Source organism: Salarias fasciatus, chromosome 13 (genome assembly GCF_902148845.1).
Source record: "Salarias fasciatus chromosome 13, fSalaFa1.1, whole genome shotgun sequence".
NCBI classification, from domain to species: Eukaryota; Metazoa; Chordata; class Actinopteri; order Blenniiformes; family Blenniidae; genus Salarias; species Salarias fasciatus.
This window is the reverse complement of record NC_043757.1, coordinates 25,082,114-25,103,447: the sequence shown is the minus strand read 5'-3', so window position 1 is coordinate 25,103,447 and position 21,334 is coordinate 25,082,114. Positions and strand designations below refer to the sequence as shown.

The 21,334-nt window shown below is 44.6% G+C and overlaps 1 protein-coding gene across 1 annotated transcript in view; it reads left to right on the top strand.

Moving 5' to 3' along the window:
* Positions 1-998: 998 nt before the first annotated feature.
* Positions 999-21,334, top strand: part of b3gat2 (beta-1,3-glucuronyltransferase 2 (glucuronosyltransferase S)) — a 41,783-nt gene continuing 21,447 nt past the window's right edge. Inside the window, exons 1-2 of the mRNA XM_030107343.1 lie at positions 999-1,549; positions 21,014-21,158. Of these exons, the coding sequence (XP_029963203.1) occupies positions 1,007-1,549; positions 21,014-21,158 (688 nt within the window). The 5' untranslated portion in view covers positions 999-1,006. The remainder of the gene's footprint in view (positions 1,550-21,013; positions 21,159-21,334) is intronic.

The window sequence follows — 21,334 nt, the reverse complement described above, 5'->3', positions numbered from 1 at the left end:
GATGTTTTAACTTATGGACTGTGGAACAGTGGTTCGCGCTCTCACCTCATAACAATGGCCCAACATGAAAACCGTTTGAGATGCTGCAGATCTGTCGCTCCTGCTGCTGCCAGACTGAATAACCAGCACTGTCCCTGGTAGATCACTGTGCAGTGCACACTCAGTTCTCCTTGTGCAGTGCTTGTGTGCAATACTTTACCTGAATAGATAATGTCACGATGATGAGATAAAAATCAGAGCTTGGCTTGAAGTGGAAGTGGAGAGAAAAACGTCTGTATTTTTTTTTTTGCCAAAGGGGCCCCTGTGGAGGTCCCTGGAGGGGCCCCTGGATTTGAGCACCTCTCGCGGGCCCTCATATCAAATCCTATTTGGGTTTAATAATTTATTCTCGACAAACAACTGCATGGGCTGCACACACTGCCTCTCTCTCTCTCTCTCTCTCTCTCTCTCTCTCTCTCTCTCTCTCTCTCTGTCTCTCTCTCTCCTCCATCCCGTCTCTCCTCCTCCTCCTCCTCTCCTCTGCACCTGCTCCTCCCCTCCTGCCTTTATCATCCTCTCACTCCGAGCTGCGCTCCGTCCTTCGCCCGGTGATGCTCGTCGGCGGCGCACGTCGGTGGAAGTGTCCGCCTGCAGGGAGCTCCGCGCCGGCTTCCCCGCTCCTCTCCTCGCCTCCACCGGAGGAAAACCTCCCGCCGGACATGGGAATCTAACGGGGATCGGGGAGGAGTGAGGCAGAGGACGGAGAGGAGGAAGAAGAAGAAGAAGAAGCAGAAGAAGAAGAAGCAGAAGTCCCATCCGAGGGGAGGCGGAGGAGGGACTCTCCGGAGGACCGGTCCCGCCGGGACGCGCGGGATGTAGCGGATGCTTGGGATAGTTTGGAGCGGACTCGGCGCGCCGGACGTTGTCGCCTGGCTGGTCGACAGGAGATCTTCCTCGGAGTTGCGGTCGGCCGATCGCCGTGATGGAGTAAAGTGAGAGCGGGCGCGCGCGCACGGTAACTTCAGACATGAAATCGGTGTTTTTCAGCCGCTTCTTCATCCTGCTGCCCTGGGTCCTCATCGTCATCATCATGATCGACATCGACAGTAAGAGAGCGATCCGGACTCCGGTGGCCGGCCGGACCGGCAGGGCGCAGCGCGCGGCCCGGGGCGGCGCGCCGGGCGCGGGGGGCGCGGGGGGCGCGCAGAACCAGTCCGCCCTGCCGGTCATCTACGCCATCACCCCCACCTACACCCGGCCCGTGCAGAAGGCGGAGCTGACCCGGCTGGCCCACGCCTTCCGCCAGGTGCCCCGCTTCCACTGGATCGTGGTGGAGGACTCCACGACGCGCACCGACCTGGTGGCGCGCTTCCTGGCCCGGTGCGGGGTTCCGTTCACGCACCTGCACATGTTCACCCCCCGCAGGTTCAAGCGCGCCGGGATGCCGCGCGCCACCGAGCAGAGGAACGCGGCGCTCGCGTGGCTCCGGCAGCACCGGGGCCGCCGGGACTCCGGAGTCGTCTTCTTCGCCGACGACGACAACACGTACAGCCTGGAGCTGTTCGAGGAGGTAACGCGTTACTTCTCGTCCCACTGTCCATCCAGTATTACTGCACAGATCAAAGTTCAAGTAACTTCCCCGTGTAGTGAATACCAAATATTATATATACTTATATAAACTATATTACTTACCGTATATTCATGTTTATAAGTAAAAGTGCACTGGCATTATTCTTAATACATGTTCAAAACAAAGCAAAAATTCTGAAAATATGGTTGTGTTTGTACAATGTAAAAGTGTTTCAGTTATTTACACTACAGAAAGTGTTGAAATTTGATGTAACCTAATGAATCAACAGCTGGTGTTATTTCAATGGATTTTCAGGAACACATCATCACAAGCTGTAACTGTTTCATATATAATGACATGTTTTCATTCAGTTTGTGTTTCTACTGAAGAGGATGTTTAAAGTATTATATAGTAAATTCATTCGTAACAGTAATTTCAATTTATTTAATGAATTTATGGTTTAAAGCAGAAGCAGTTTAAAGCTCTGTTCAACTTGTGTTCTGTGAAGTAACAGCTTCCAGAGGAGCTGCTGGGTGGAAAAGGATTATTTAGCTTATGGATGGATGGATGGATGGATGGATTAACAGATAGCTGGATGGATGGTTGAGTGGATGGATAGATGGGGTTTTGGATGGATGGATGGATGGATGGATGGATGGAATGATGAGTGGATGAACACAGATGGATTGATGGATGGATGGCTGGATGGATGGATGGATAAACAGATAACATGGATGAATGTAGGATGTATGTATGGATGGATGTATGGTTGGATAGATGGACGGATGGATGTTTGGATAAATGGATGTTTGGATGGATGGATGGATGAATGAATGAGTAAATGGATATATGTAGGATGGATGGAAGAACAGATGGATAGATGGGTGATTGAGTGGATGGATGGATGGATGGATGTAGGATGGATGAATGGATGGATAAACAGATGGACAGATAAAAGGATGGGTCTATGGATGAGATGTAGGATGGATGGATGGATGGATGGATGGATAGCTGAGTAGATGGATTGATGTATGGATGGATGTAGGATGGATGGTTGGATGAAATGATGGATGTATGGATGCTTGAGTGGATGGACAGCTAAATCCCTCGATGTCGGATGGAGTGATGGATAAGTGGATGGATGGTTGAGTGGATGGATGGCGGATGGAGGGATGGATTAATTGTCTCCTCCGTCAGGGCGGAGGCTTCGCTAACAGGCCATTGTGAGGCTCCCTGAGCAGCGTTCCTTCACAGGAAGTCAAACCGTGAAATGCTCGGTGTGTCGGTGTTCCCACTGGAGCAGCGCGCCGCCCCCCGGGGAGGCTCCAGACCCCGCTAATAGGCCGGCTGATAAAACTGCTCCCCGGGTTTTAAAGCCACACGTTGACAGACGGCGGAGGACCTCCTGGTGCTCCGGAGCGCTGGGCAGCAGGTTAATTGCGTCGCCACAGGACGAGGTTCTGACTGGGCCGGAGTCTCTGAGCGGGACCGTCCACCTCGCGCGCTGGCAGCTTGACAAACACATGTGCGTCTCATATGTGTGAACTTGCGTTGCGTCGTGACCTTTCCGGAGCGATCCAATCGCAGCGTCTGAAGCGACTCTTGTGAGCGAGCGAGCGGGCGACGGAGAAGAATGCCTCTGATTGCTGATTGCTCCTCGCTGTGATTGCTGCCATTCACTCAGAGCCGGCCCCAAAATCTCGTTATTTTTGTGTGAATTGTAGCACTTCAAAGTGCAGAGCAGGGCTGCGAACCGCGGATCTGATCAAACAGATTTCAGTGATTATACAGCAGGTATTTAGTCCATTAATGCACTGTCACTTCAGTATTTGTTGCATTGGAAAAGTTCGTTTTTATCATTAATAAAAATGTATTTTCATTTTTTTCTCCCTTCGAGAGCAAGTAGCTAACCACTTCAGCTCATCACGATGCTTTTCTTCTTTGTTTTGATTGAATCAAACTATTTTTTTGATTAAAATGGGCTGAAAAGAATCACGTGGCAAAAAAAAATAAAAAATGCCTTAGATTTTTAAAAAGTTGAGCTTTATTCTTATATATGTTAATTTCTCAAAAGAAAAACAGCCTTGAAGGCTCCGGTTTGCTGCTGCGTCTGCAGTGCCGACAGGACGCTGCAGTTACAGTTACACACAGAGCCAAACGCCCAACAACCAACAACAGCTGCGCAAAACGTGGAGCCCGAGCAGCGCTGACCTTTATACCGTCTAATATACAGCCTGTCGTTTTCACTGATATTAAAGAATCTATTATACCTCACAACAGTTTGAGAGTGATGTCTTTAAACACCATATTAAAACCTGTTGCATATTTAACCATTAATTGAAGGTGTTTCCTGCTCTGTGTCCCTGAACGCAACAGAGGAGTGAGAGAACCCACCGGAGCGGGGCGAGACTCGGTGTAAAGAGCATGTGTTTGATTTGTTGATAGCACGCCGTCTTCCCTCTGCCTTCCCATTTCATTACGCGGCTCCTCTGTGCAGGTAATGGCCTGTCATAGAGAGATAATAGTCTGTCATACAGCAGTAATAACCTGCAGAAGCTGCCCGAGGGCTGCGGCCTGACGGCGGGAGCTGTGCTTACAGTGGGTGGCAACTCCGCGTTAGAAACCCTTGCATCATCTCAGCAAATAAAACGACTAAGGCAACGTTTAAGCAACTGAAATATCATTTCAGCAAGACCCCAAGTGACAGTATTCCTCCAACCCGTCAGTCCGGACTTTTTATTGTTGTGCCAGCAGCAACTACCATGTACCATAGATATTAAAAGGACGATTTGGATTTTTCCATCTCATTTATTCCATTTATACTCTTGCTAATACATTTTTATATAGAATACTTTTACTGACACTGGCCAAGATGCAGGGTTTCTGCCGTTGCTGTGTGATCGGACATGGTTTGCAGAATGTTGCCATGCAAACGTGAAACTTTTCTGAAACGAAAACGCAAAAAATTATGTTTTTGCTTGTGCAAATGGAGTCTGAATGTTTAAAATATGTGTGAAAAAAATGTGTTACCTGAGGAAATTAATCAATCTTTATCATTACTCTAAAAAAAGTACAATAAATGGTGTAAAATATATTAAATATCTTTTTTAAAAAAAGTAAATTTAACAAAGTAAATGTAGATTTGAACCGTTTCACAGTTTCGGTATCAGCCCAGTGGAGGTCGTGTCACCTTGGACGTTCAGAATCCCTGCAGGCCAGAGCAGGATGAGGCAACAGAAACATCTGAAGCTCCTATATGCTGATGAATCCCTGTTTCGTTTCTTCCACCTTTCCTACTGTGAGGCAAAACGCGAGATATTTCTGACCTGCAGCTGCCCAATTAAAAAATGAAGAACTCCAGCCGAGGCCAAAATCAGCCTCATTCTGGGCTGTTGATTACGTGAAAGTTACTGCCGAGGCTGTTTTTCTCAGCGTAATGAGCAAAATGTGTTACAGCCACCCTACGTTTCCCTTTCTTCTGAAAAAAACATCGGTTTTTGTAGGAAATGTTTAACAGGCCCTGTCTGCAGCTTTCCTCTCGTGGTCTCTCCGGCACTTGGATCACAGCGAGAAGTCAGGTGGAAAGGCGTTTAGCATCACGACCGGAGCCAGAGGGCGTGTTCCTGGTTTGTGCACATTAGCCAGGTCTCGGTTTGGCATGGTTTAATATGCACACGACATGCTACGGCTGAGTCGCCTCGCAGCAGTCAGCAGAGCCTCGCAAAATGCAGCGCTGCTCGTTTATTGCCGCCCATGCAATTACGCCTGGATTGGCACTCAGAAAACAGTTTCCTCCGGGTTTCCTGAAGTGGTTTTGCCCTCAGGAGCCACTGTGCTGCCTTCATTTCATGTTGTTAAAAACATTTTTAATTCAATCAATACACCATTTTCCTAGATTTTCGGGTTATTTTAGAAGAAGAAACGTAAATGTTGCATGGTTAAAGTTTAGAGGAAGTCATATTCTTTTAGCTTTCATCGTCGAGGCCTTGTCTATGGTTTTGAGGTTATTCCTAACAGATTATGTCCTTCTACATCCTGGAAGGATTTATCTGTTTGAAGGAAAATCAATGAATGCCAAAAGAGTATAAATTTGCTGTCCAGCAATGAAAAAGCATGTATAGATTGGTTTCATCATATTTGAAATGAAGGATGTTATTGACTTTTCCAGGATGTCATTTGAGCAAAAATACAAGCTGGCGGCCAGAGGATCAATCTGTTTCAGTCCTGGAAGGAAAGTGTGTTTAGAAATGTTAACACTCTCAAAGAAAGCCGTCCGCAGTTCCAGACAGGACACCTCTGTCCGACCGAAACTGAATGATATTCAGGAGCAGAGTGATGGAATGGACACTACTAGCTAGCTTTTGTGATTTCACACAATGTGCTCATGTGGTTGCAAAAGCTTCTGGATCCAGGATCTGTTGTGTCAACGTAGACCTACCAGCTACGCTAATGAATCGGTGCCGCTACTGTCCAGGCGACGGCATGAAGACTCAGCAAAAACAAACTGGCGTCTTTATCAAACGTGTGTGGAAACGGCCTCAGCAGAACCAGAAGAGGATTTAATCCCAAAGATTAGCAGCACGTCGGTCATATGGGGGTGTTTCAGGCTACGTTAGCATCTGCCGTCACTGAGGCTAATGCTGAGCTAAGCTAGCGGACAAATTCAAACTGTGGAAAAGAGGCCGTGGCGATTCATTTGGTGCTTTGTCGTTTTGTGAAACTTGAGTAGTGAAAGGAGTTTTACTGTGCGCGGAGGCTGGGGGGGGTCAGTCAAAGACGGCTTTATTACATCTTCAGTTGTCATAAAAGAAATTTAAATAAGACGCATGCTGGGTGAATATTTCACTGAGGCGTGATTCAAGAAATACCACAAATCAAATTGAAATCGCAATGTCTGCCAGAAAAATCCTCAATAGATCTTTTCTTATCTGTTCAGCAGTACACCTCAGCAGGATGAAGTGACCTCCGACCCCGCTGTACAACCGGATGGCATTGGGGCGGTTCTTTGCCCAGTCTGTAGGCTTTTCAGTAGATCTGAATGCTTTGGACGCGTGAATCAAAACCAACAGATTGGTAGAAAATATAAATTCATCCTTTAACAAGGAAACTTTTCTAATGAAGGTGAATTATCTTCACTACTGCGAAGAAATGACTCACTGATCAGGAATGACTCCACAGTTTTAACTGCGGCTCTTCACGTCTTGGGTCAGTTCCTCGGTGCGCCGACCCTTTCAGACTCGGTTGTGTAATAAGCAAAAATTAAGCTGTGCTTTATTTTTTCTTCATTTCACCCCTCTCTCTCTCTCTCTCTCTCTCTTAATTCCTGAAAAGCTGACTCTGAGTGTGTAGGATTTTTTCAGCTGACGGCAGCATGGCAGAGCTGTTTGATTCCGCTGCAGCAGTCTGTCAGCCAGGCAAGACTTTCGTCAGACCTTTTTTGAATAATTGAACTCCCCCCGGCCGCGGGAGCTCGGCAGCAGTCGCTGCGACTATTTTAGGGAGCAGGTACTGTGGCGAATGCTCTGTGCTGGAGCGTGACTCAGGAACAACTTCCCCGGATGCTGCCACGCTGGGTCTACTGTTCATTTATTAGTCCTGATGCGGTGTGATGTCCTCTCAGATTGTGCATTAGCGGTGGAACTTCATTACAGCCGCCGGCAGCTTTTCAGTTCTTATTGAGACGGCTCGGCCTCCGTGGACGAGCTCCCATACACTTTCCTCTGTATGTCAAATTTGAAATTAACAAGAGTTTCCATGGAGGGGTGAGTAGGTCAGAGTGGATTTCAGTTTTTTCCATGATAAATTCTCTGAAGATCACAGGCATGTCAGTGTCTCCGTCCCTGAAACTGGCGGCGTAAAAGCACCAGATCGAGAAGAGAAATTCAATTTTTCTCAAACCAATGCGAGCAATTATCCTAATTACACAGTGTCATTGGAGAAGTGAACGGTAGGAGGGTTGTAATGTCGCAGAGAGCAGCAGAAAGAAGTCAAACCTCGCAACGGGAAACTGTCTGTGGTTGGGCGAGAAAGGGGGGAGGACGGTGACGGAAACCCGCTAATTCCTGCCGGGGCCAGTGTAAATGTGTAAAAGGTGGAATGCAGCTGCTCATTTCCAATATGCTCTCTTTTTGAACTGGCAGGTTGGAAAACCACTTTCGCTTTTATTCGAAAGCCTTTCATCAAGTCTTCTTTATTCTTTTGTGCTGAACAATGGCTGTGATACATTCACGCTGAGGAGAAGCAGAGATTCACTGAAGCTATTTTTACCCAAATGAAATTTACACATTCTGTCTTCGGGCATTGCGGTCGTCCTGCTGTGGACGCGCTCAGAGACGGTTCCCTGAGCCGAGCACAGGGCCTCCAGAGACCGCGTGGAGACCTGTCACATCTGAATGGATTTGGGTTTGCAGGGTTTGTGTTCACTCATGGGGGAGAAAACTCACATTGGTGTAGCAGTGATAGAAGACGTGCGGCCTGATTTACCAAGATCCTGCAGAAAACCTGCTAGCTTACATGCGATAGATTGCAGTTTCGGTTTGCGTCACCGCGAGTGATGTTATGCACCGACTTTCAGACCAGTGGTTTATAAATCACTTTGCACCAATAATCATAAAGATCTATAAAAGCAATCATTTCTGTCAGTCTTTGTCACACTGACATCAAAGGCTTAGCTTAGCCTTCAGAATCACTGTGCTAATCTTTTTTTTCATAATCCATCTACCTGAGATGAGAAAAACATGAAATACCACCATTTTAACACACTCAACATTCATAACGCTTCATTCAGACTTCCATCAGCTTTGCATATGTCCTAAAGCTTTCTCGACCAATCTTATGGATTGATGGATGGATGAAACAAGAAACTCAGGGGAAATGATTGGACTTTTGATAGAAAAATGAAACCATGATAGAAATATTTTGTGCATTTGAAGACAGACTAACTGAGAAGGTAGCTTCAAAAACATCCAGGTTCTCTCTCTCTCTCTTTCTTTCTTCCAACCCCGCTGATGATATTGTTGTCTCGGGTTACAAAGCTGATTACTTCACAAAATAATATCTTTTTTTAATAGAACTTGTCGTTGTGCACAGAGCGTATATCCAGTGATGCATGCTGGGTATATGGACACACGCAGCTACTGTAGTAATATAGACTGTAGAAATATATTTCTATATGTTGACGGACACTCTCCTTCACCCACGTCATAATGTGCGTGCACTTCCATCTCTTCATTCTTCCCCTCATCCTCCCGTGAAGCGTTCGACCTGCACGCATATCATGCACCATTGCGTCAGTTTCATCGCCGGTCCTCAGCCTCTCTAATTTGATTCATTCATTCTCTCCCAGCTCATTTCTTCCCTCCCTTCCTCTGATTGCCTCTGCAATGCATATTAATAATGCGCTGATAAAAATACGCTTGATTAAAATCGCACCGGGCCCAGAAGCCCGAGCGCCGGTCCCGGCTCACAAACAGCACAACGGCGGCTCGCTCTCCGGGGCAAAGAGGCAGGAAGCGAGAACATCCATAATGGATTTCATATACTCTGTCATTAGGAGTCTCTGCTGTGTGTGCGCACGATTCACTTCTCACCTATTTGTTTGCGGGAGAGGGAGTCAGAGTTGATTACCCACGCCAGCCAGGGCGCTCCCAGACAGTGTCCTGGCAGCCAGTCCGATGAAATGTGATTCCTCTCATCACCGCTGTTTTTCTTCTTTTCTTTTCGCCGCCAGATTTTCTTCTGTTTACTTGTAAATAGCCCGCGTTTACTGACTGAGCTGCCGGTGCTGCAATTTGTCAGGACTTAGGGGTTTGTCGTGCGCTCAGCCGCATCTGAAATTATTTTTCATGTGCGACAAAGATGAATTATTTGTTATCTCAGAGCAGCGCCTGCCTTCCGGTGAAGATATCCATATTGATAATGAGACGGCGGCTTCTTTAACGCATGGTAGTGCACGTCGCTGTCCTCCTCCATGGAGTCTAAACTGATGCAGAGCGCCAAAGAAAGGCCTTCGGCGGTTTGTCCGTGAAGCAGTGAGAGTCAGAGCAGGGAGCTCTGTCTTATCAAATTCGAGGAATAACGTCACGTTTCCATGTAATCATTTCCAGGTTTGACTGATAATCATGTGAAATCCTCTGGAACTCGTTCTGTCAAACTTTGCTGGATTAGACACATGTAAATTCAAGTCACATGAGCTGCAATACTGGATTTATTCCATGTTTCTAAATAGAGATTGTTAAGCCTTGTGCTCTGGATGGTTCTTCACGGTAAAACGTCGAAATGCAACAGTACAGCCCTGAAATCCTTTTATGTACATTACGCTAAAGACTCTGCCCATTTGCTCACCTCACGTCAACAAATTTGTACCTTTCTACCCTGCTCTCCAAGCCCCGCCCCTTTAGTTACTGTCGCTAACTCGGACAAGCTGCGTGTTTACATGGCAGCTGTCAGTGTGGAAACCGTACCGCGACAGGCACAGCGCTTAGCGCCTAGCCTCTTAGCATACCTGGTCAGGTACGCTGCTGGCAGGTTGTCTTTGTGGCAGCAGGAAGAAGTGGTTTGCAGTTTCCCAGTGGCAGTGCAAGTTTGAATGTCAACACAGTTTTAAACACATATGTATATATATATATATATATATATATATATATATATATATATATATATATATATATATATATATATATATATATATATATATATATGTATAGTAAAATTGCACCCATCCCCCATGCAGTGGTCTTAGAATCAGGTGGGATGTGGTGCAGTGGCTGCAGGTTTCCCTCTATTTTCCACAAAGAACAAAGACATGTCTCACAGTTCATCAGTGGCACAGTGTCAGCTCATTTCATGCTAACTTTGTTGCGGATATATTTCTCCAGTTTCCCCTCGTGTTTGGATTTAATTGTTTATTGATGATCATATGTGACATACAGCTCAAAAAGGAGGGTTTATTGAATGTGAAGAGAGAGAGAGGTGGAGTTTGGTGAGTTTTCTTGGTTCACTGAGGATAACTGAAGCTCAGTTTAAGAGCATTCTTTTGAAGCCAGGATTGTATTTCAGCGAAGCGGTTGGTCAGGGTTGAGTTGGTGGGATGGGAGATAGACGGAAGAGCTGGATGTCATCAGAGGAGGCGTGGAACTGGATCAAACAGGTACAGAATAAAGAGGAGGGGGCCGAGGACTGAACCTTGGGGGACACCTTGGAGGAGAAGAGCAGGAGGAGATTCACACTTGTTGATGGAAAAACATGCTGCAGCAGTAGAATATGTATACTCCATGCAGAAAGGTCAGCACAGCAAAACTCGTGTGGAATTTCCGGTTAGGGCGACCACAATGTTGAAGAACAACTTTATGGTCAATTTCACTATCAATAATAATGAATGTTTATCAATGATAGTTATTAATTATTAAAAGAATTGGGATCTGGTATACTGTACATAGGAAATGATAGCCAATTGGTTGATATCAATCTATTAATTTTGAATTTGGATTAATAATTAAATTATTAACTGTTAACAAATTTAAAGGTGAAGGATTGTGGAGTTCAACATTTTATTCATAGTTGTGAAAAAAATGTGTTTTTCAGACACGTTGATGCTAAAGTTATTAGAACTGATATACTTTTTTTTTTATTCCAACAGAGTTTAAATTGCCTTTGTGCTATTTCCAGCTGAATAAAGAGTATGAATGATTGACAGCGACCCGTATTCATTTATTTAATCACACCTCAGAGAGTCAGGTGTTTTTCTTCTGAATAGAATACAGTAGAGCTACATTACCAAACTGACACCAGTCCGTGTGGACCTGCATCGTCTTCACAGGCAGCAGGAAGCCGGTCCGGGCCTGCAGACTCTGTTGAACTGTTAGATTTAGAGAAGAGGTGTCTCGCCTGGAGTTGTGGCAGCTCTCGACTGAAGAAGAAAAACCTTAATCTCCACAAAATCCCACTGTGTGCTCCCACAGCAACCTTTACTGTTTTCCCTTCCCCGATTGGGTCCCCGCGGGGAACCTGAGGAGTTTGTTCTTTGATTTCGGAGCTGATCATAACAGTGTGCTCTGTGCTTTCTGGCTTTCTGAGAGTTGTTTGTGCTCACAGACTCGGGCTAAATAACCTGCACTGCGGTGACACCGAGCGAAGCCGGGCTTTGTCATTCTTTGTTCTCCTATAAAATAAAACCTTCTCCTTCACAACCGTATCATTTTGTGACTATCTGCTGTGATAAATACAACCTATTGATTTCATAAAGCCGAATGCCAGCCAGAAAATGATTGTCTGTGCGCTTTCCCTTCCACTGTAAAAACTATTTGCACATCAGTTTAAGAATATGGATTTCTACTTAACTTCCTCTGAGAAATAAGCATTTAAAAACACACACGCACACATATACGTGTTCTCCAAAATACAAAGAATTACATTCGAGGTTGTATTGATTTTTCTTTTTCTTCCCAGCTCCACGCTCTCCCATGATTGTTGCAGAGCGTGGCGACTGCAGCTCTGCTGCAGAATAGGACTTTAACACAATAAATCATCTTCCTGGATGAAAGCACAGAGTGTTTTAGGAACAAGAAGTAATTAACAGGTTTGAAAGCGCAGGGAAATGTGTTAAATTGACTCTGTTTGTATTGGAAACCTTGAGATGATAGTAAAATCCATTAATAAAACAGAAACTGAGCTCCGGGTTTACTCTTCAATTGGCTGTGAAGAGAATCTCTGCAGCAGCCTGAAGAATACACAACATTTAAAGACTCAATACAGTCAGAGATCCCAAAGACAACACAGGATCCTCATGTGAGGAAAAGAAGAAATGCGGTAAACATCTCAGATTAGTTCAGCTCTCGTCATCATTCTTATTTTTTCCGTATTTCTTCACAAACAAACACATCTTTTGATGTTCACACATGAACATCCCACATATATTTACTGAAGTATTCAGCAGATAAGTGTCAGTTTCAGATTTTCCATCGCTCCCTTAGCGTGGGTTCCAGTTCGTCATATTTGCTTTTAATGAAAATGTGTTTATTTGAGCTATTTTAGTAAAATCACCACAGTCAAGCAGTTTGTCTCTGTTTTTATGTTAGCATACAGCCTGTAAAATGAATGTGGGTCACGTTTGCCTCACATGCTGTACGTTACAATGGACATTTGCATACTGTATGTGGAGCATGGAAGGTTTAAACTGACCTAATAATTTCAACACCGGTAATCATGCTTTCCCTCATTTTCTCGGAGCCGCCGTTCGGGCTCGTTTCCATCCCATTATTTCATTTCTTTCTCACCGTGCCCGCCGGCGGGCTCTCCTCTGTCTGCTCGGCCAGCCTCTCCCTGTATAAATAAAGGTATAACTAGCGGTTTGTGGAACAAACTTTTCCCGGTGCCAGCAGTGATCTGCAGATGGCGGCAGGAAAAGCAGCGTGTGCTAAAGCAGTCGCCACCGAGCAGAATAATGTACCATCTGTTGAAACACTGTCACCCCGCAGCGTTGTTTGGCTCCCAGCGAACACTGTGACATTGAATTGTTGTAGATGAGACGGCCGGGTGTCGACGCTGGATGCTGAAGACGGAGTGTCTCATAACCTTCCTCCGAAGCCGCTGTAATCTGACGGCTTCCTACCATCCTGTTGTTAAAATCGATTCTGATCAGTCAAATATTTGTCCTTTAAATTGGAGCCGACACCAACTTGTGAATTTAATTAGACGTTTATCCTCAGGCTTTCTGAACGTGATCCTGTAGACTTGACACGATCCAGCCACGCTAAATACATAAGAGCTGTAAAGACAGTGGAAGAGAAGCTGCCGTCGATGCAGTCCGACATCCAGTTTTTATTTCACCCCTTTAATGAAGCATGGAGAAGCTCAGCAGTCGTTGGCGTGAGACACACCTAATTTAACGAGGTTATGTAATGGAAAAACATTACACACTTCAACAGCAGGGAGTTTTCTGTGTGATTGGTAAAATAACAGGCGCCGAGCTGTTACTGAAACACTCTCCTGAAAACAGCAGCAAACACAAACCCCTTAAAGCAACCGATCGCAAAGCAACTGCTCCAGTTTTTGGTTTCAAACATGAAGGAATCAGTAGAAGTTACGTGTGGAAACAGCTCCGTGAGTGAAGGCAGACTAGACGGTACAGGAACTCCTCCGTCCAGTCGAGTCCTGTGTTTTCAATACTGAATAGTTTCCTTCTCTGCTGTTGGACGGGATAGATCAGGGATGTCAAACATAAGGCCAATGGGCCAAAATCGGCTCGCAAGAGGCTCCAGTCCAGCCCATAAATCCACCAATTGTACACATTTCAAAGAAAACACAACACTGAGACCCGAGCTGAGATATCAGCAATGTTGCTATCAAAGCTAGCTACGGTGCTGCTAACAAACTAGCCTAAAAGCCATGCTGTCAGTCTGAGTTTGTAAAAACATGTGAAATTCAGCATCTTTACTTTCATACCACCTCAAAGAAAAAACTCTGAAGTTAAACTTTCAAGGTTTTTGTGGCACCATTTGAACACTCACCTGTATGTGGCCCCTGAACTGAAACCTGCTGAACACCTCTGAGCTCAATGCTAAAGCAGATGTGTCCAGGGGTCAGTTACAGCTGGTCGTTCAATATGCTCCTGACTGTTTTTAACACTAGACGGAGCTTGAGTAGGTTAGTTCCTTTGTAAAATGAGGATGACCGAACAAAAAACCAATGCTACAAGTGGCTGAAAATGTAAAAAATTACAGAACTGAATCTCACAAACTGCATGCACATATGGCTGGAATCTTAACTTCTTCAGTCCAACGGGATGATTTTGCATCTGTTGTGGTGTTCAGTTCTGTAAACGAGCCTTGTTAATCCCCCAGAACCCGGCCCAACCAGTGCAACAATACAACAGCTGTGAGGAAGAGAAAAGTTTTACGCAGCTTTAAGCAGAACCTGCTGTGGTTTCTGGGAAGTTCAAGACCTCATGAAAAAATACAGAGAGGAACAAAGACAAAGAATCACAGTATGAAGAGATTACCAGATGGTTCGGCCAATCGTTCTAGGATAAAATCCTAGTTATTTGTTCCAGGTTTGCCAAACTTGTTTTCCGCAACAGTTGCTGACAATGCAAAGAGGCTGATGTTAAATTACAGGCATCCAGCAAAAAAGACATTCATACTGACAGGATTCAGTCGAATTTACTCCTAAGAATCTATTTAATGGATGTGTTTTTCTTTGCTGATAAACTACATGTAATTACTGTGTGGGGAAACCAAATCAAACATTACTCAAAGCATTAGCATTTTTCTTGAGACTGGGTTTGCATTATTTCCCAGAAGTTGCTGCAAATACTGAACCCACCCCGTGATTCAAATTTAAAATTTTGCATCTCACAGCTTATATAAAACACCTGAACACCTGATTTATGGGAATACTTCATAACATCTATTAAAAAGGCCTTTGGTTTGCAAGCATCGACCAGGGCGGTCATCTCACACACACAGCATTATGCTTGCATTAGAACAATCTGCTGGAAAACAAATATTGTCTTTATATCTGCTTGGTTTTATTGTCAAAAAACGCCGCATGATCTGAGAATGGGTGAAACACTCAAAAGTGTGAGATTATATAAAGTCAACAAATGAAAGTCCCGGGAGGCCAGCTGAAGAAACGCCTCAACACAATAACAGAAGCTGAGTTGGTTTAAACCTCCTCAAACACCTCAAATGCATACAATCATAAACAAGACAGTGGAAATTTTGAATTGTGTATTAATTAGATGTATTTTTACAGATTAAACTCTCTATATTGGCTTTAAAAACTTTTAAAAGGGAAAAAATATTAAAAAAATCTTTTTGTACAACGCAGGCTATAAATCATGAATTCAGTTTCTGAACTCTTGCAGACATTAAAGACACTGAGGAAAGTGACAGTAGCTCTTCCTTCGTGTGTGTTCGTGGATGCGGTGTGTTCTCATCATTTCGTGGTGGAAGCCTGGTCTTCAAAAGCAGATTCAGGAACCGTGGACTCTGAAGGCAGAAATCAAATGCTGGTGTTCAGAAGGATCAGTGAAAATGTTTGCGTGTCCACGGACTCCGTTGCACCGCTCTTTTGTAGTGCGTCGGTCGGCGCTGCGCTTTGAGGCGCACTATTCAAACCAGAGGATCATTAGCAGTCAAACGAGGACTTATCTGCTAAGCCAAAATAACGATCGTACTCCAGGAATGATCTGGACTCCGCTTCCCTTTTCATGCGTGTCTCTTTGAGGAACGACCCGGGCGAGAGAGGCAGACTCCGGCCAAAGAGGAACGAGGGGGGAAGGGTTTCAGCGTGGCACGGGCGGGCTCCAGGGCTTCGCCGAATTAACGGGGAGAGGGCTTCAAAGCTGTTGGTGTTGCTCAGGGGGCCGAGGAGGAGGTGGGAAGAAGAAGAAGAAGAAGAAGAAGAAGAAGAAGAAGAAGAAGAAGAGGAGGAGAAATGCAAGTGAAAATAGACATGAGGGAGAAAATGGTTTAACTGTCTGGAGATGGAAGGAGGTCGGAGTGCTAACTTCATCTGCTCTCTTTCATTCGACTGCGTCTACAGATAAAGCCGAGCCACGTCACGTTGTTTATTCACAGATAAATAAGTTGCAGTTTATCGTCTCTGACAGCGTTACATAAATAAAAGTCAATTTCCTGTTTTCTCTTTATCGCAGTTCCTCCACAACTCAGATTCTCTCTGTTTTCAGGCCATCAAATCTTTTAATTTACAGCCTTTGGATGAAATCTCAGCACAATTTGCATCAACTGAAACAAACTCCGGCCTGGATATATTCTCACCGCCCGACAGCCTGGGTGGTAAACAGAGGTGGTCAGTAACAAAGTAAATTTACTTAAGTACTGTACTTAAGTACATTTTTTGAGGATCTGTACTTTACTTGAATATAATTTTTTCTGAGTACTTTTTACTTTTAATCCACTACATTTGGCAAATAAATATCATACTTTCTGCTCCACTACATTTCAAACTCATTTGTTATTCAAACTCCAAACTAGTAGGTGGCTGAAACTGAAACATGGGTTGTCAACAGGAAGTGTTGCCGTCTGGCCCAAGCGCGCACTGTTTATTTGCAGCTGACGTCACACACCCGGCCTCGCAATGCACGTCTGGTAGTCGCTGCCATGTTGGAGTGAAAACAAACATTCAGGCGCATGACGCTCTTTCACTACTCCAGAGGATTATGCAGCTAATTTTGGTCAGAGGAGAGCGTGAATAGATGGAAAATGACCACAAAACGGTAGGGACATAATTTCTTTTTTTTGTTTGGTGTGAATAGTTTTGAGATTTGGCGAAGAAGTGTGTGAGAAACATGCGATCTGAGGTGTTGGGTTTGAAATGTGAAGATCGGTTTTTGGCTTGTTTTGCCGCTGACGGGAGCTGGTCAGCTCAGATAATATTCTGCCTGTTGTCGTCTTAAAGTGTAGATTTTCTAGTTTCATTTGATATCCAATATGTTGCGGTGGAGCAAACGAATCTTACGTTGTGTAGCGTTTTGTGTCTGGAGGTACGAGGGGGGCATGTCGAATTGTTGCATCTGGATATTAAAGTTGTTATAAAACAAACACTCGGTCGTCAAAGTGCAGCTGGAGCGTTCAGTTAGTGAGATTAAGGCTTCTTGTTTGAGACACAATTGAAAGAAAACATCCTCACAGCATTTTAGTCGCTGTTTACACTCGTTGAAGTGGAGCAGACGGCTGCTGGACCCGGTACAGGCTCCGTCGGGCCGAACGGGTTAAATGACTTCTGTGATGAAGAAGTTCATTCTGGCTGGAGTTTAACACTGACATGTAAGTTGGCAGATCTACCGTAGACTTTACAAGAAAGTTGTCCGAGTTGTCTCAGTGTTCCCAAAAAGCCGAAAACAAAATACTTGTATGAATCCAGGCTCTTGTACGCCTTCATCGCTGCTTTTCTGTACGCCGAAGAACTGTGGATTAGATAACAGTAAATGTCCACGTACTCCAGATCGGGGGGTTCTTGAGTCTCAGGCTGGAACAGGCGGCTGGGATCAAGTACGGGTCCTGCTGCAGCTTGAAATCCATAGTTTCTCCCGGTGTCGGTCTTTGTGTGTTACGTCAAGACTGTCCACTTGATCTGACTACAAAACAACATCCATACTCTCCTTATCAGTCGACATTTTCAATGTTAAAGAACACCGAACGCGTGCTACTGTATGTGAATGAAAGCACGTATCACTGGTTGTTTTCGCTCCAATATGGCGGCGGTCCTCAGGTCGCCAACTCCTGGGTCACGTGACTGCAAAAACTCTGCTGGATGAAAGTTTCAAGGACCCGAAGATGACGACTTGTGTTGTTTCAGTGGTGCCATTTTAGTGAATTGTTTTATTTACGGATGTATAAGATCCTTCACTGGCTTTATTTGTCTTTTAGCCTTATTTTGCAATGTGTTGCACAAAGTTGAACGTGGGTTATCTGATTGTGATTACCACTGGCTGGTAATTGACAAAATATAAATAAACAGTTTACAGTTTACATACATTTCTTCTGTTCTTAATCTTTCTTCCTTCTTCATTTATGTCTGCATTAACTGAACAGGAGCAGGAGCTATATTTATATATACATAAATTTACAAAAGGCTGAATTATGATTCACAGTATTAAATGATTTACTTTTACTTTTTGTACTTAAGTATTTTCTGAAGCAAATACTTCTTTACTTTTACTTAAATAAATTTTTGATTTGACAACTTTTACTTTTATTGGAGTAGTATTTCACTGGTAGTATCTATACTTTTACTCAAGTAATGAAACTGAGTACTTGGACCACCACTGGTGGTAAATGATGAGGATAAAGCTCAGCCTAGTTTAGCAGCAGCTAACCAGACGTCGTCAGAGGTTCAGGAACAGCAGCCCAAGAAGCAAATTGTACATCAAAATGTAGCATTAAATACTATCTGGGACCACGGTGGATGAGTAGAATAAAGAAGGCTAATCGTGGCCTACAAGCATGACGGTTTACAGAAGGTTCTGGAACCAAACCTGCGGAACCATAATTATCAGCAGAGAAATTACATCTGGATTCATAAATGCATCTTATTCACCAGTCGGACTCGTATCTGTGTTTTTCCTCTTCATGAGGTTCAGTATTTTATGGACGTGCTTCACTCATTCTCAGGGGCCATTGCTGTCTAGAAGATGCAGTATTATTGTTTCTAGGGGTCTAAATGTGTCACACACCTGCTTTAACATCTGCATCATGCTCATTTTCATAAACTGGACTCATAATCTCCAAGAATAATGCAACTCGTCTGTGTCCTTGATGAGGCTGGTGTCTGATTACGAGCATTCTCTACTGCATATATGGAGGCTGCTTTACATGGTGAAGATCCGTCAAAGTGATGATGATGATGATGATGACGATGACGGTTAGTGAGGAGTTGACGTCGATGTTTTGCAGCTGAAGCCAGTTTCCTCCACGTCTCGTTCGAGGAGCGATTCAGTTCCTCACAGTCCGACTCGCTGCAGTCGTGCCGCTGTGTGTTTTTTCCTTCTAATGTATTTTGCTGGAGGCAGACATGATTTAATTAGGCTGTCAGTGGCAGATTGGCAGTTTCCTCCACATCAACATGAACCTTTCCCCCACCTGATTGGACCGACGCGGCGCTCGCCGAGCCGTCATCCGTCTCCATTGACACTGATCAAACTTGAAATGGAAGTTAATGAACGTCTCGTTTCTCTGCAGAGATTCTCCAGTAAAAGCATTTAAATTAGCGTCCTGCTGCGTCTTCTTTTCCGTCTCTTTGATTGCTCGAATGCGATCTGTGCTCGTCTGCACCTCACGGTGGCCGTTAAAGGCTGGAGGTCAGCGGCGTCTGGGCGCAGCGCCGCTCTCTGATTGGCTTTTGTTCTGCTGTCGGTGAGCAACTGGCTGGGGGTGGTTTGGGTGAGCGACGGCGAGTTCTCTCTGACCGAGCGGGCTCCAGGGTGGCCGGGGCTGGGAGAAGGAAACCAACTCACACACACACACGATGTGTGCACACACCATGTGTGTCACACTTCCACACAAACGCTGGCCGGCCACCACGTCCCTGCGTCGCCGCTCTTTTATCTGTCTTCCTCTCCCTCGGTTGCTTCCGGCTGTGTGCAAATTCATTCTTGGTGGAGAAGGAAGGCAGCGCCGGCTTCATATTCAGTCAGCCGTCGAGTCTCCTCACGCTCTCCTCCACATTTCAGATTAAATTAAAGATGTCTAATCACTCACGCTCGCCGACACTTGAGTAATTTGTTTCAGAGTTGACGTCAGAGGCCCGAATTCTGACCTCCGGGGGCTCCGACGTCCCTTCCTGTTAACGTTTGCAGCTTATTGTCATTGGCAAGTCGAGCTGAATGTTGATGAGCAGAAAGATTCTTTTCATTTGAGTTTGAACAATTTCTCTGAGTCTAAAATGACACTGATCACTTACAATTATAAAACAATCTCCATTTTCCAAGATGGCTGCCATTTCTTTCCCAAAGCTTTGGCATGATTACTGTATTTCTTTAATTTTGTGTTTTTGACAATAAAAAAGTCAAATGTGACAGGAGTAATTGTTTAGTCAATATTTTCAGTTGAAGAATTAGGCTCGAGAGGCGGACTTGGATTGGAAGTTTGCAGGTTTGATTCCCCCTTTAAACACGTCATTGCTGTGGGTCCCTGAGCAAGACCTTTAGCATCATAGAAGTATGATTGGTCAATGTGGAAAAGGAATTTCCTTCAGGAGATTAATAAAGCATGACTTGTTTAGTTTTTTTGTACATCTACATGCTGTGTAGCATTTTTCACTTTGGCCTCACGTTGAAGGTTTTCTTGGTAAAGTCTGCGTGTTCTCTGTTTGCCTTTTTTCCTTTTCTTTAATTCCTGCTCGGGCTTCCTCCCACGGACTGGGTTGAGAGTGTGTGGATGGTCGAGCATTTGCTCTGTGATGAGGATGAACTTGATTCATAAAATGATGACAGTTGTCCTTCCAATACTTGAACTTGAAGTACATTTTCAACAAAGTATGTGCACAAAGCACACAAATAGTTTGAATAGTCCTTCAAAAGCGATGAAAATCAGTTTATTTGGAATATCGGGAGCAGCTTCCAGATTCAGAGAGGAGTTCAGGCAAATAGATGTTTGCATTGTTTATTTTTGCATCTTTTTTTTTAAAATATAGTTAATATGGTGAGAGACGTTTTCTCTGCTGGCCCCTCATGACTTCTATTTGTAAACTTCATTATGAGAAATTTTTTTGTGTTGTACTGCACATGTTTGGTCTAGTACTCTTTTCTCAATGTCTAAACTTTGATTCTGACCAGGAGAAGGCAGGTATTGATTACAGATGAAGTCTTATCTTATCGACACGTGATGAAGAAATGTCACGCCTGTATAATTAAAGTTTTTTTTTACATTCTTTGATGAGCAAACACACTGGATGAAACCATATCTGTCAAAGTAAATCCACCTTCTTTCTTGGTCTCTGCAGATGCGAAGCACTCGAGGCGTGTCGGTTTGGCCCGTGGGATTTGTCGGCGGCAGAGCGTACGAGCGCCCCCTGGTGTCTGGAGGTAAAGTCATCGGCTGGTACACCGGATGGAGACCCGACCGGCCGTTTGCCACCGACATGGCAGGTAAGAGGCAACTGTGGGTTTCTAAAGCCATAATCTGGAACGTGGCTGTTTTTCAGCTGTCTTGAGAAAGCTGGTTTTTAATGGGTACAAGGGGTATTAAGGGATTTTTTTTTTTGTTGTTCCTTCTATTTTGGGGGGAAATAGTACAGGGTATAGGAGAGTTTGTGTGACTCCAG